The sequence below is a fragment of the Caretta caretta genome, chromosome 6 (assembly GCF_965140235.1).
Source record: "Caretta caretta isolate rCarCar2 chromosome 6, rCarCar1.hap1, whole genome shotgun sequence".
Lineage (NCBI taxonomy): Eukaryota > Metazoa > Chordata > Testudines > Cheloniidae > Caretta > Caretta caretta.
In genome coordinates, this window is record NC_134211.1 from 16,173,810 (window position 1) to 16,186,741 (window position 12,932).

General features: G+C 46.5%; 1 protein-coding gene across 1 annotated transcript in view; it reads left to right on the plus strand.

The window, feature by feature from the left end:
• Positions 1-12,932, plus strand: part of LOC125638533 (NACHT, LRR and PYD domains-containing protein 12) — a 196,417-nt gene that overhangs the window by 51,108 nt on the left and 132,377 nt on the right. The window contains exons 3-4 of the mRNA XM_048854425.2: positions 4,534-4,572; positions 5,359-7,069. Coding sequence (XP_048710382.2) covers positions 4,534-4,572; positions 5,359-7,069 — 1,750 coding nt within the window. The remainder of the gene's footprint in view (positions 1-4,533; positions 4,573-5,358; positions 7,070-12,932) is intronic.

Sequence of the window (12,932 nt, forward strand, 5' to 3'; positions counted from 1 at the left end):
CAAACCTCCCAACTCCTGGTCAGACACAGGAGGCATTGACTTGCACTGTTGGTTCATGAAAACGGCCAAACTGAGGGCTGCTGTGAAGCTCCAAGGTGAGCAAATCCGCCAATAAGTGCAAGACCCACCAAAGTAGAGGAGGAACTTTGTCACACTGCCATGTACAAAAATTATCACATTACATACACACAGAAGGACAGAGAAATGCCTTTGAATTGAGTGTAAGACCTTTGCAATCTCGACTATTAATATTCTACTACTGAGAAGTCCACTAAGAACTGCTGTCTTTCAAAATGGCTGCCATCTCCATCAGGACTGAAGTCCAAGCCCACAGTCAGGTGGCTATTTTGAGAAGGGCATCTATTTACCATTGTTCTCAGAGGGACTGAAGTCTCAGGCTGCGTTTAACAAATATGGGTGTTGGTCTCCCCCTCATTGGAAAGTGGGTTTTTTGGCAGCACTGCCACGACAGCACTTTCATGCCTCAAGTGTAGACAAAGCCGTAGAGAAGAATGTTCTGCACCAGCCTCTGCTGGCAGAAACTTTCAGTTATGAAAAAAGGAAAAAAATAGTCCAGAATATTTATTTTCAAATATTACTTATTGCACTAGATTTACTCAACAGAGGAGAGAGTAAGGGGAAAACAGAGCTGTGTGTGGAAGGATACAAGAGGGGGAAATGAGAGAGAGAGAGAGAGAGAGTGTGTGTGTGTGTGAGAGAGAGAGAAGGGAAATGTGGGGTGCAGGAGGGAGGGTGAAACTGGAGCAAGTGTGTGCGAGTGACTATGGAGGACAGAAAGAAAGAGGGATTTGGAGTACGCATGCAGGGGATGTAGGGAGGTGAAAGAGGCAGGGAACTTTTGGCACAGTTTTGTGTGAATCTGGTGATGCAAAGCATTTGCTAACCTAGTCTGACTGGACCATGTGCTCTGAGTGTGGAGTAGGGCAGCCAGAGTATGCCATTGAACCTGGCCTTAAAAATTAAATTAAAAAAGAATATAAGGTTGATACTTCCTGTCTTCAGATTGGAGGGAGAGGATGGGAGGGATGAAGACACTAGTGCGCCATGAGAGCAGAGAGGGTGACAACAGTGGGAGGGAAGGGGGAGCTAGTTTTTTAAAAAGAAATTCCACAATATGCCACCCCCAAACTTGGGCTAGTAGCAGGATTTGAACTCTGTCTCTATAAATCCCGAGCTCAGCTGGGACCTCATCATTTGAGCTATACTCAGAAATAGTTTTTAGCTTTTGTCAAGGCTGAAGTATCAATATGTTACTCTCTTGAGCTGCTTACCTGTGGGGAAAAAAGGTCTGTTTAAAAAAATTCTGTCCTGCTTTATTACATATAAAGAAGGCTTGAGTGTTGAAAGTGTTTTTTGTTCAACTCAAGCTTCTGATATACAGTTGCAAGAAAAGATATCTTCAGAACTAATGCCCCTTTAATTATAGGACTGAGAGAGCTTCCAAACCACTTATCTGGGCTTGCAGTGAGACCCCTGCCAAAATTGGGGATGACTAAATGCAGCAGTATTGAAATTTCTAATTTTTTTTAAGAAGAAAACCCCCACTTTGTTTTGTTTTGTTCTTTGGTGGGTTGCTTCCAACCCTTTCAGATTGTTTGTTTGTTTTTTGTAATAATACCCAGCTCTAATATAGGGCTTTTAATTAGCAGATCTCAGTGCTCATATATCATTAAGAAAGACACTATGGCTATGTCTACATAGAAATGTAAGCCTAGGGTTCGTGGGATTTGAATCAGCTGACCCATGTCAGGGAACCCTGGGTTTGAGCACCTACACTACATTTTAACTCTAGGTTAAGGATTTTCTGACCTGTGCTTGAACCTAGGACTCTGGCACCCACATTGCAGTGCACAGACCTGAGTCAAAGTAACCCTATCCCAGTGTGCCTGGTGCCCCCCCATCCCAGAGTCAGCACTCTAGCCCTACAAATACGTTCCATTGTGAGGGAAAACTAATGCCCACCCTATCTGTTAACTGTAATGGTGCTGTTGATGGGATTCAGGTGCCCATAAGGACACATGAGTACATCAGCTGCATAATTAGCACCTTTGGCAGCTGTCTCAGTAGAATGACTGCAGTTTGTGAAGGCTTGATACTGAACTACCATCTAATCTGAGAACTGAGCTCTCCACCTCTAGGCTGAGTCACACTGGCAGGAAAATGCCCATGTGCTCCTGTTCTGTGGATAATTATGATGTCAGTCTCCAGGGCAGCCAAACTATTAAATGAAACTTTGCAATTCTTAATTTTTAAAAATGGGCTATTCAATGAAGCTGTTTTTGTTTGGGTTTTTTAATTTATTTTAGTCTGTTTTGAAGTTTGACATAAAATGACGGTATCAGAGGAAAAACACCCCCCCACCCCAGGCTGGCTGCTGCCGGCTACGGACTGCTGCAGTGTTTCCCCAGGGCTTGGGGTGAAGTGTGCTCCCCCCAAGGATCCCTTATCCCTGCCCCCACCGCACCCCGGGAGGCAGAGATAAAGGATCCCTGGAGTTTGTGGGGAGGTTTTGGGGCTGCTCCCACTCATTGCCCTCACAGCGCACACTGCCCAGGCATCTCTAAACATGCAGCCCCAGGGAGGGCAGGAGGGGCCTGGGAGCAAGGGTCAGAGAGTAGAGTGGGACCAAGTGGCTGCCCTGCAGGGAAGGGATAAAGCCGAACATCCTGGCAGCTGGGAGCCATCTCCCACCTCTCAGCTTTGTTCCTGGCAAGCTCTGCACAGCGGCAAGGAAGAGCTGGTGCCAAAGCCGCCGCCGCCACCACCATAGGAGTGTGATGGGGTGCACTAGGCCCAGAGGCCCCCTGCTGGAGGCCTCAGGATCCTGCCACTCTTGTCCCAGGAAAGGAGTAGTAGAGGAGTCCCCCAAACAGCCTAGAGTGGCTTCAAGGGACACAGCCAATCAAGGCACAGGAAGGCCATCTAAAAAGGACCTGCAAAGCCAGAGACCAGCAGTTCCTTGCTGGAGCCAGAGGACTGGCCAAAGGGAACTGCAGCACCATGGACAGATCCGTGCCAGCTGGGACTGGGGGAGCGAGAGAGCTCCTGGCTGGCTGCTGGCCCTGAACATAGAAGAGCCCTGAGCTAAGGGTGAAGCACTGGTGAAAGCTGGGGCTGTGGGAAAGTGACCTAAGGAACTGAAAGCAGCTTAGTTAAAGGGACACAGCGGCGTGTGGCAGCTATTCTTAGGGTCGCTAGGCTGGGACTTGGAGTAATGGGTGGACTTGGATGCCCCCCATAGGCCACTGGGAAAGTGTCCTATAATTGGACAGCCATAACTCTCAAGAAGGGGATCTGAACTACGTAGTGGCCTGGCTGAAGAGCTGGGGCCAGAAGGGCGCACAGAGGATGTATCTATTGCTGCCAGGGAGGAGCCCTGGGGCTACGGCCTGATACCAGGACTGGAGCTATTTAAAGACTGAAGATGCACCCGACCAGAAGGGGCACTCGTGAGAGGTCAGTGCCAGGCCGTTACAAGGAGGCTGCGGGGAAGGTTTGTGACTGGTTCCCACTTACCATCCTGACCGTGCCACAGCTGGGGCACCCCTGCACACGCAGCCCCAGGGGGCTCGAGAGCAAGGGCCAGAGAGCACAGTGGGAACAAGCGACTGCCATGCAGCAAGGAGGAGCTGGAGCTGCTACCACTGAGGGAGGCAGTGGGGGAATTTGGGGGACTGACTCCCACTCAGTCCCCTGACAGTGCGTGCAGCCCAGGCAGCCCTGCACATGCAGCCCCAGAGGGGCTGGGGGCAAGGGCCAGAGAGTGGAGTAGGGACCAGGCAGCTGCCCTACGGGGGGGGAGCAGCAGGGCTCCCGGCTCAGCATGGCCAGGAGAGGGAAGACTCCCAACATCCCAGTGGCTGGGAGCTGCCTCCTGCCTGGCAGCTTTGCCCCTTGGTTCGGGGAAGCTCTGTGCAGCAGCGAGGAGGAGCCAGAGCAGGAGCTGCTGCCACTGGGAGAGGAGCAGGGATCATGTTAGGCCAGGCAGTAATGGAGCTTCCAGCTGCTGGGCTGGCTGCCTGCAGCGCTGCTCCTCTGCCACCTGGATCTCTGGGATACACCCAGAGGGCTTCCAGGACCCAAGGCAAGCCAGGGCTATGTGCACACAGGAAAGCAATAGGGCTTGGATCCTAGGTCCCAGCTTAACACGGGCTCAAACCCTCCAGCCCTGCAAGGTCCTGGGACCCTAGATCTGAGGCCTAGGTTAGCACAATTGGTGCATGGACACAAGGGGGGTTAGACTGAGCCCAGGCTTACATTGCTGTGTAGATATACTGTACGTGGCTACTCCAGTGGTTTTAAAAAAAAGAGTATTGCTTCTGGTGGCCGTTTTGAACAAGTCATTGAACCAGTGTCGCCAAAGAAATTCTCTTTGCCTGCCTCAACCGTGGGTTTACTAGGGAGCTTATTACTGCAGAGAGCCCTGAATGAATGACTTGTCCCAATGTCCTGAACTGCGTGATACTCTGTGATTTTTGTTGCACTAACATTCATGTGAAATTTCTCTTTCAGCTTTGGGTCCTCAGCAAACACCTGAAACATCAGCAAATGGTATGTGACATTCAATAAGGAATTGCATTGCGTAATTACCAGCGATTACCAGCATTAGGCTAGGTCAGCCAGACATTGGGTTTACTTGCAGAAATAATAAGTAACCCCTCAGAGCGCAGTCTCGTCAGATCACACCGGTTACGCAGGGTTGGATGGGGGATGAGGAAATGCATGGGGAGATCTCCAGGAAAGAATCAGGGGCTACAGAACATGGTGCTGGTGAGGAGGTGGAGCTCTTGTCTCAGGCAGGACTGACCCCGTGCAGCAGCATGATGCTGGAAGGCCCTCTCCTGCTAGGGACGCCATCTTTTAAACGAGTCAAAATAACGAGAGGTCAACATTTGGGGTCACTGAAAGTGCTGTGGGACTTTTTTAAACCTCTGAGCCCTGGACAAATTTTAAGTTATATTTAGTTCTGTTCTTTGCACCTAAATTCCCACTACTGTTTCAGTTATACCTGTCATTCTCCATCACTTTATTACAGAGTGCCATTGTGCACTGTTAAACACCTGACAGGTTTCATCCTAGATATAGCGACATTTCAGTAACTGATGAAGTGATTCTTATATATATAAATGCAGAGAGGGCCTGAGCCTACACTTTTTTTCTCATATGACTAATTTCAGTGGGGCCACTGATGTGAGTAAGGACTGGGCCCAGAGTTAATTTATATCAGGATACCTTATGATGAAACATGCACTATAAACTTACTGAAACAGTATTCTTGTTTAAATGGCGTTATTGTAGCATTACAGTAATATCTAATGCTTCATGTCACTAACTCAGCTTACAGGGTGAAGTACAGAGAACATATACGAAACAAATACAGCGCAATAAAAGACATGAACGCTCGTCTTGGTGAGAATGTGAAGCTAAACAGCAGATACACAAAGCTGATCATTGTAAAGGAACATCGTCACAAAAAGCAGAGAGAAAATGAAATAGTGGCCTCGGGACGGAGACATGAAGAAATCATATCTAACTACGCTAGTTCCATCACCATAGGCCATTTATTTGAACTTGATGAAGATGGACAATTACCACAAATTGTCATGTTGCTGGGACCTGCAGGAATTGGAAAAACACTGACCGCAATAAAGATCATGTTGGACTGGGCAAATGGAGAACTGTATCAGAGCAGGTTTGATTATGTTTTCTACATAAATTGTAGGGAACTTAACTTTGTCAGTGAGCAGGGAAGTATTGAAGATTTGATCTTCAAGAACTGTGCAGATCAAAATGCACCAACTAAAGAGATTTTGATGAATCCAGAAAAACTCCTGTTCATAATTGACGGTTTTGATGAACTGAGATTTTCCTTTAATCAGTCAGAAAGTAATTTCTCCTCTGATCCCTGTGAGAAGCAGCCAGTGGAAATTGTACTGAGCAGTTTATTTAGAAAAAAAGTGCTTCACAAATCCTACTTAATAATTACTACAAGGCCAACAGCTCTGGAGAAACTCAAGCAGTGTTTGGAAGATGGACACTGTGCAGAACGTTATGCAGAGATTCTGGGGTTTTCTGAAAATGCGAGAGAAGAATATTTTCACAAGTTCTTTAGGAATGAAGAACAAGCAATAAAAGCCTATAACTTTGTAGAAGACCGTGAAATGCTCTTCACCATGTGCTTTATTCCCATTGTGTGTTGGATCATCTGCACTGTTCTGAAACAACAGATGGAAGCAGGTGAAGATCTTGCACAAACTTCAAGAACAGTCACTGATGTCTACGTGCTCTATCTCTCCAGTCTGATGAAAGGTCACAGCAGTAATTCAAAGCAACAGATACGAATGAACTTGAAGGGACTTTGTTCCTTGGCTGCAGATGGAGTAAGGAGGCAGAAAATACTCTTTGAGGAAGATGAAATCAAGCAGCATGGCTTACATACAGCTGACTCTCTCTTTCTGAATGAGAACATGTTTCAGAAAGACCTTGACTGTGAACATGTCTACAGCTTCATTCACTTGAGTTTTCAAGAATTTTTTGCAGCTTTATCTTGTGTGTTGCAGAAAGAAGAAACAACAGTGGAAGATTCAGAAACTATTCTGAAAAATGTCAAGATGTTGTTGAAAAGGGATACAAACAATGGGAATTCTTCCACATTAACTGTGCGATTCCTGTTTGGTCTTTTAAATGATGAGAGAAAGGAGGAGAGGGAGAAAATGCTTAGCTGTAAAATTTCACCACTAATTAAAGAAACTTTAGTAAAGTGGGTTGAAGAAAAACCCACTGTGTCATTGTTCAGTTATGTTGGTAAGAAGATGACTTCCTATCTTGAGGCGTTTCACTGTTTGTATGAAATTCAAGAAAAAAAAATTGTGCAGAGTGCAATGAATCGTTACACTCGGCTAATATTAACTGAGCATAACTTTACCAAAATGGATGAAATTGTTCTTTCATTCTGTATAAAGCATTGCTGTAAACTGGAGTCACTTTGTCTAAGACAGTGTTCCTTTCAAGATGAAGATATGCCAAGACCGTGCAAGCAGCCACGTCGGTGAGTGTTGTCTGAGCTCCAAAAACACCTACATAATTTAAGTAGTAAAACATACATTATTTTTTAAATGTTGATTCCCCATGCCCTAGATTTTCGTAGCTCACAAATGGCTGAATGACCCACCATAAAAGTGACAGAATTTTAAGACTGTGGCAGGACCACTCCCCATTCACCCAAAATCTTAAAAGCATAGAAATAAGAAGTTAAGGGGAAAGACTTGTGCACTCCTTTCCACCTTCTTGTTGCCTACACACTGTCAATAACATACTACAGTGCTCCATTTGGCTTTCATCTTCATCTCCAACAGCTACCAAAAGCAATATGTACCCCAAACTTCATCACACTTACACTCCAGTGCAAAACCTTATGGAGTGCTAGAGTGTGAAGCTGGAGGGAAGGAGAGATGAAGATGTGGATGGCTGTGATCTTTTTAGAGTTGGAGTGGGTGTTTCAGAGTCAGCAAGAGAAGGGGAGGAGAAAGGAGAGGAGTGGGCATGAGGTTAGACAGGATGGCAGCAGAGGGGCCAAGGTGGTGGAGGGGATGACTGTAGGAGGTAGATAGGGTGAGGATGGAGGGAAGGCCCAGGTTAGGGCAGATATGGTCAGAGGTCAGGAGGAGGTTACAGTTGGGGGACCTATATTTATTTGTGCTGGTGGGAGGAGAGGGGAGATTGTGATGGAGTAGGTAGAGTAGGTGGGAATTGTCGAGGGGTGAGGGAAAACAAGAAACGGGAAATAAGGTAGAGGGAGTGGAGAGGAGGAGCCACAGCTGCTCTGATGCAGAAGTGGGGGTGTGATGAGAACCATGGGTGATTGACAAGATTATGAACAGCAACAACAAAAACTCAAACAAAAAAAAAGAATTTCGTTACAAAGTTCTAACAAGTCTCTACAGAGCTCGTGCAAACTGAGATTTTTTTCAAGGTCTTATAACTTGGCCATATTTTATGTGGATTTTCATGTGACAGGGAGGCACATTTTGCTATTCCCAAGGACCACCCTCCTGCCAAATTTAAAGTCCCTGCTCCAAAACATGGGGGAGCTAGAGCCTCTCAGGGAAAAGGTTGCAAGAATTGTTTTTAACATGGGCAGAACAACCTAGTTCTCAGAAAAGGCTGAACCATTTCAGTGGCAACTTTCACAGTATTCAGCCCGGTGGAAACACCAAGCATGGAAAATTTCAGTCCAAATGGTTAAAATTTGGCAAAGTTATAAGCAACTGAAAACAGGGACGTTTCCAGCAATCGTAATAATAGGAATTGCTACCAGCTCTGCCTATAATAATCTTTCTAGAAGCTCTGTCTGTTATAATGTATAGATATGGTGCCTTGCACTCTGGGATCCTAATCCTGGCTGGGACCTACAGGGGCTACTGTACTGCAAATAATCAATGATAATCACTTTGGTTCTGTGCATTAGATCCCACCTAGGGGAATCCAGTGAATTGTTTTAACTTTCTTCTTTTTGTTGTTTCACTGACTGGAGAGTGGTAAAAAAAAAAATTACTTTTTGACCTACGGTGAAGATCTCTATTTTTAGAGTGTTCTAATCCAGGAATCTCTTGTCCAATTTACTTGAAATTTGATAGAAAAATTCAACCTCCACCACAAACCTAACCAGACTACTCAGCTGGTGTTTGGCACCCACTTCCCCTTTGGGGAAGGAATATTTAAGTTGTTCAGGGTAAATGTTGGATCTCCAATGTGGCTTAAGCCCTAGTAATGTGCCAGAGACAGTAATTTGCACATAGGCAGTGGGTCTGGGGCTCTTTCTAAGCCAGAGTGTTTGCAGGCAGCCTGATGTGTAACTCAGTTTTGTTTTTCCTAGTTTTCAGATTGTGACGGGTCATATAGGCCCCACCCTGGCAAGGAGGAGATTAATGAGGGCCTGTGGATCCTGTTAGTCTCACCCTATTACAGCTGCAGCAGATGTTAGGTGTGGAGCTTGGAGTTAAAAGGAGACAGCCTAGCTCTGTTGGGTGCTGTCCAGGAAGTAGATCAGAGCCCTGCTTCCCTCTGTGAGGGAAGCCTGTTTACACCCAGGAGTCTGAGGTAGCTTTCCAGTTGGACGAGCCTCAAAGTGGATGGGACGACTGCCGACTGGGACCTGGGGGACTGACGAAAGGACTGGCTATTGGAGACAGGCTCAGAGTAAAAGGGTGGGGTCCTGCTGTGGGGCGGCCCTATTAAGAGTTTTTGGTTTTCTTATTTTGGGACTTTAATACCTCGGAAGGCGAGAACTGAAGAGTGGCTTAGCCAGAGGGCTAAAGCACCACTGCCCTGGACCTCCCAAGAGGCAGTGGCTGATCATTGTAGGCCCTGAGGCAGGGTGCATCATGTTCTGGCAGGCCATGAGGCTGCTGTGGAGCAAACCCTGTCACACAGAAGATTAAGTGACGCCACTCTCCACACTTTACAAGGGTACAAGGCAGAGCTGGGCAAGCTTAACTCTACATTAAAAAACTTCTAGACAGCTAATATCAGTTATACACAGGTACTGTTTGTGGAGCATTTTATAGCATTTTAATCATAACCATAAATCTGTGCACCAAGCCAAATGTGCCAACATATCTGCCACTGCCAAAATGCCACCACTAAATTTGAGGGATTTTTTCATCAAATGCCACTGTAGTATGGGGGCAAACTTCCCAAGGCTCAGAAAAAGAAACTCAGGATTTCAAACCTCACCTCTTCTAAGTGCTGCTTGTATCCCTATGCAATTCACTACCCTTTTCATTGACCAAGGTCATGAGCCCCAACCTTACAAGGCAGTTCCCAAAGACCTGCTGAACACACCCAGTTGTTTAAAGAAACTGGCAGAGAGATTATGCAGGGTCACTGCTGGGACAGACCTCAGCTCTTTCACATAACAAACCCCAATTCTATCCGCTGAAGCATACTGCTTTTCAGGTTTGCTACAGAAGCAAAACTTGTGTAAACGCCTATAAACTACATTCCTCTCCCCAAGCCATGGATAGAATCCAAGGTTCCTGATCAACAATATTCTACTGCTGATTAGTAAATACTTGAGGAACCCTCTGTGAAAGTGTTTGTCAAGACCTCCTCCAGTGGCTGGTTTACAAGAGTGCTAGCAATTACTCCTGTATTCTTACTCCTAGTGGTTGGACTTTGGCGCCAGGAACTGGAGCTAGGGTCAGAGATGGAGTCAGAGGATGAATTAAGGGTCGAATCCAGAGCCAGAGTCGGGGATAGGGCAGAGAAGCAGGGATTTGGAACAAGGCAGAAAAACAGGAACCAGGAGTGGAGGACGATCTGGGATAAAGACAGCAGGAACCAGGAACAGGCTGGGAGGCAGGAACAGGCAGGAAGACAGGGCTAAGGAATCAGGCATGTAGGCATGGTCCAAAGTGGTAGCCAGCCAGGGATCCGACAACTTGCATCCTTCTGGCTTAAGTAGTCCGTCCGAGCTAATTGTTGGGGCTGGATGTCTCCCCCAATCAGGAGCTTCATGGACAGAACCCTTTCTGAACTAAAGCTCCTCCAGCCCCCTTCTCCACTGATTCCAGTTGTAGCCTTTTGTCTTATATTCGTAGGGTCTGATGGATGGCCAATTCATCATCAGTAGAGGAACGGTTCCTGCTGGAGTTTTCCAGTAGAGAATCTCAGAGCCCTCTTTCATCTTGTGATTCTGACTGCACCTAACACTCTGCATGTGCATGAAAGTATCAATCCTCTTTTTCCTTACTTGTATTGTATCCCCCAAGAATATTGTGCAACACTGTTTTTCATAGGTTGTTTATAGTTCCTTTTATTCTCATTAGTATCTATGCACAATGTGTACCCTGCGGTTACGGCACATGTTAGAAAAATGTGACTACAAGGTATCTTGTAGTAATTTACTGTATATTGCTGTTAATTTTTCTCACTACCACCCATTGGCTCATCTTTTCTCAGAATCTTGGGGCATCAGGTCATTCTTTGGTCACTTACTTATGTCAAGCATTTCTTAAGCCTAAGGCCTAATATGGCTAAGCAGACATTTTATTTCGGCCCTACTTTACTTAGATACCTAAATATATATTGATCACTTCTAAATACTTATCAGTGTTATATTTCTATGATCCTTAAATCTATTTAGCATGCAATGATAATATATAACATGCTATATGAGTTAATCATAACATCACACAACATACAATGAATAGGGTTGCCAGGTGTCCGGTTTTCAACCAGAATGCCCAATCAAAAAGGGACCCTGGTGGCTCCAGTAAGCACCACTGACTGGACCATTAAAAGTCCAATCAGCAGCACAGCGGGGCTAAGGCAGGATCCCTGACTGCCGTGGTTCCGCGCAGCTCCCGGAAGCAGTGGCATGTCCCCCCTCCAGCTCCTATGTGTAGGGGCAGCCAGGGGGTTCCGCACGCTGACCATGCCAGCTCTGCTGTTCCACGGCCAGTGGGAGCTGTAGGGTAAGTGTCAACACACGGGATGGTGTGCAGAGCGATCTGACCACGCCTCTGCATAGGAGCCAGATTGGGGACATGCTGCTCCTTCTGGGAGCAGCCTGAGATAAGTGCTGCCCAGAGTCTGCATCCCTGACCCCCTTATAGAATCACAGAATATCAGGGTTGGAAGGGACCTCAGGAGGTCATCTAGTCCAATCCCCTGCTCAAAGCAGGACCGATCCCTGACTAAATCATCCCAGCCAGGGCTTTGTCAAGCCTGCCCTTAAAAACTTCTAGGGAAGGAGATTCCACCACCTCCCTAGGTAACGCATTCCAGTGTTTCACCACCCTCCTAGTGAAAGTTTTTCCTAATATCCAACCTAAATCTCCCCCACTGCAACTTGAGACCATTACTCCTTGTTCTGTCATCTGCTACCACTGAGAACAGTCTAGAGCCATCCTCTTTGGAACCCCCTTTCAGGTAGTTGAAAGCAGCTATCAAATCCCCCCTCATTCTTCTCTTCTGAAGACTAAACATCCCCACTTCCCTCAGCCTCTCCTCATAAGTCATGTGTTCCAGTCCCCTAATCATTTTTGTTGCCCTCTGCTGGACACTCTCCAATTTTTCCACATCCTTCTTGTAGTGTGGGGCCCAAAACTGGACACAGTACTCCAGATGAGGCCTCACCAATGTCGAATAGAGGGGAATGATCACGTCCCTCGATCTGCTGGCAATGCCCCTACTTATACATCTTAAAATGCCATTGGCTTTCTTGGCAACAAGGGCACACTGTTTACTCATATCCAACGTTTCGTCCACTGTAACCCCTAGGTCCTTCCCTGCAGAAACTGCTGCTGAGCCATTCAGTCCCTAGTCTGTAGCGGTGCATGGGATTCTTCCTTCCTAAGTGCAGGACTCTGCACTTGTCCTTGTTGAAACTCATCAGATTTCGCTTGGCCCAATCCTCCAATTTGTCTAGGTCCCTCTGTATTCTATCCCTACCCTCCAGTGAATCTACCACTCCTCCCAATTTAGTGTCATCTGCAAACTTGCTGAGGGTGCAATCCACACCATCCTCCAGATCATTTATGAAGATATTGAACAAAACTGGCCCCAGGACCGACCCCTGGGGCACTCCACTTGATACCAGCTGCCAACTAGACATGGAGTCATTGATCACTACCTGTTGAGCCTGACAATCTAGCCAGCTTTCTATCCACCTTATAGTCCATTCATCCATCCCATACTTCTTTAACTTGCTGGCAAGAATACTGTGGGAGACCATGTCAAAAGCTTTGCTAAAGTCAAGGAACAACACATCCACTGCTTTCCCTTCATCCACAGAGCCAGTTATCTCGTCATAGAAGGCAATTAGATTAGTCAGGCATGACTTTCCCTTGGTGAATCCATGCTGACTGTTCTTGATCACTTTCCTCTCCTCTAAGTGCTTCAGAATT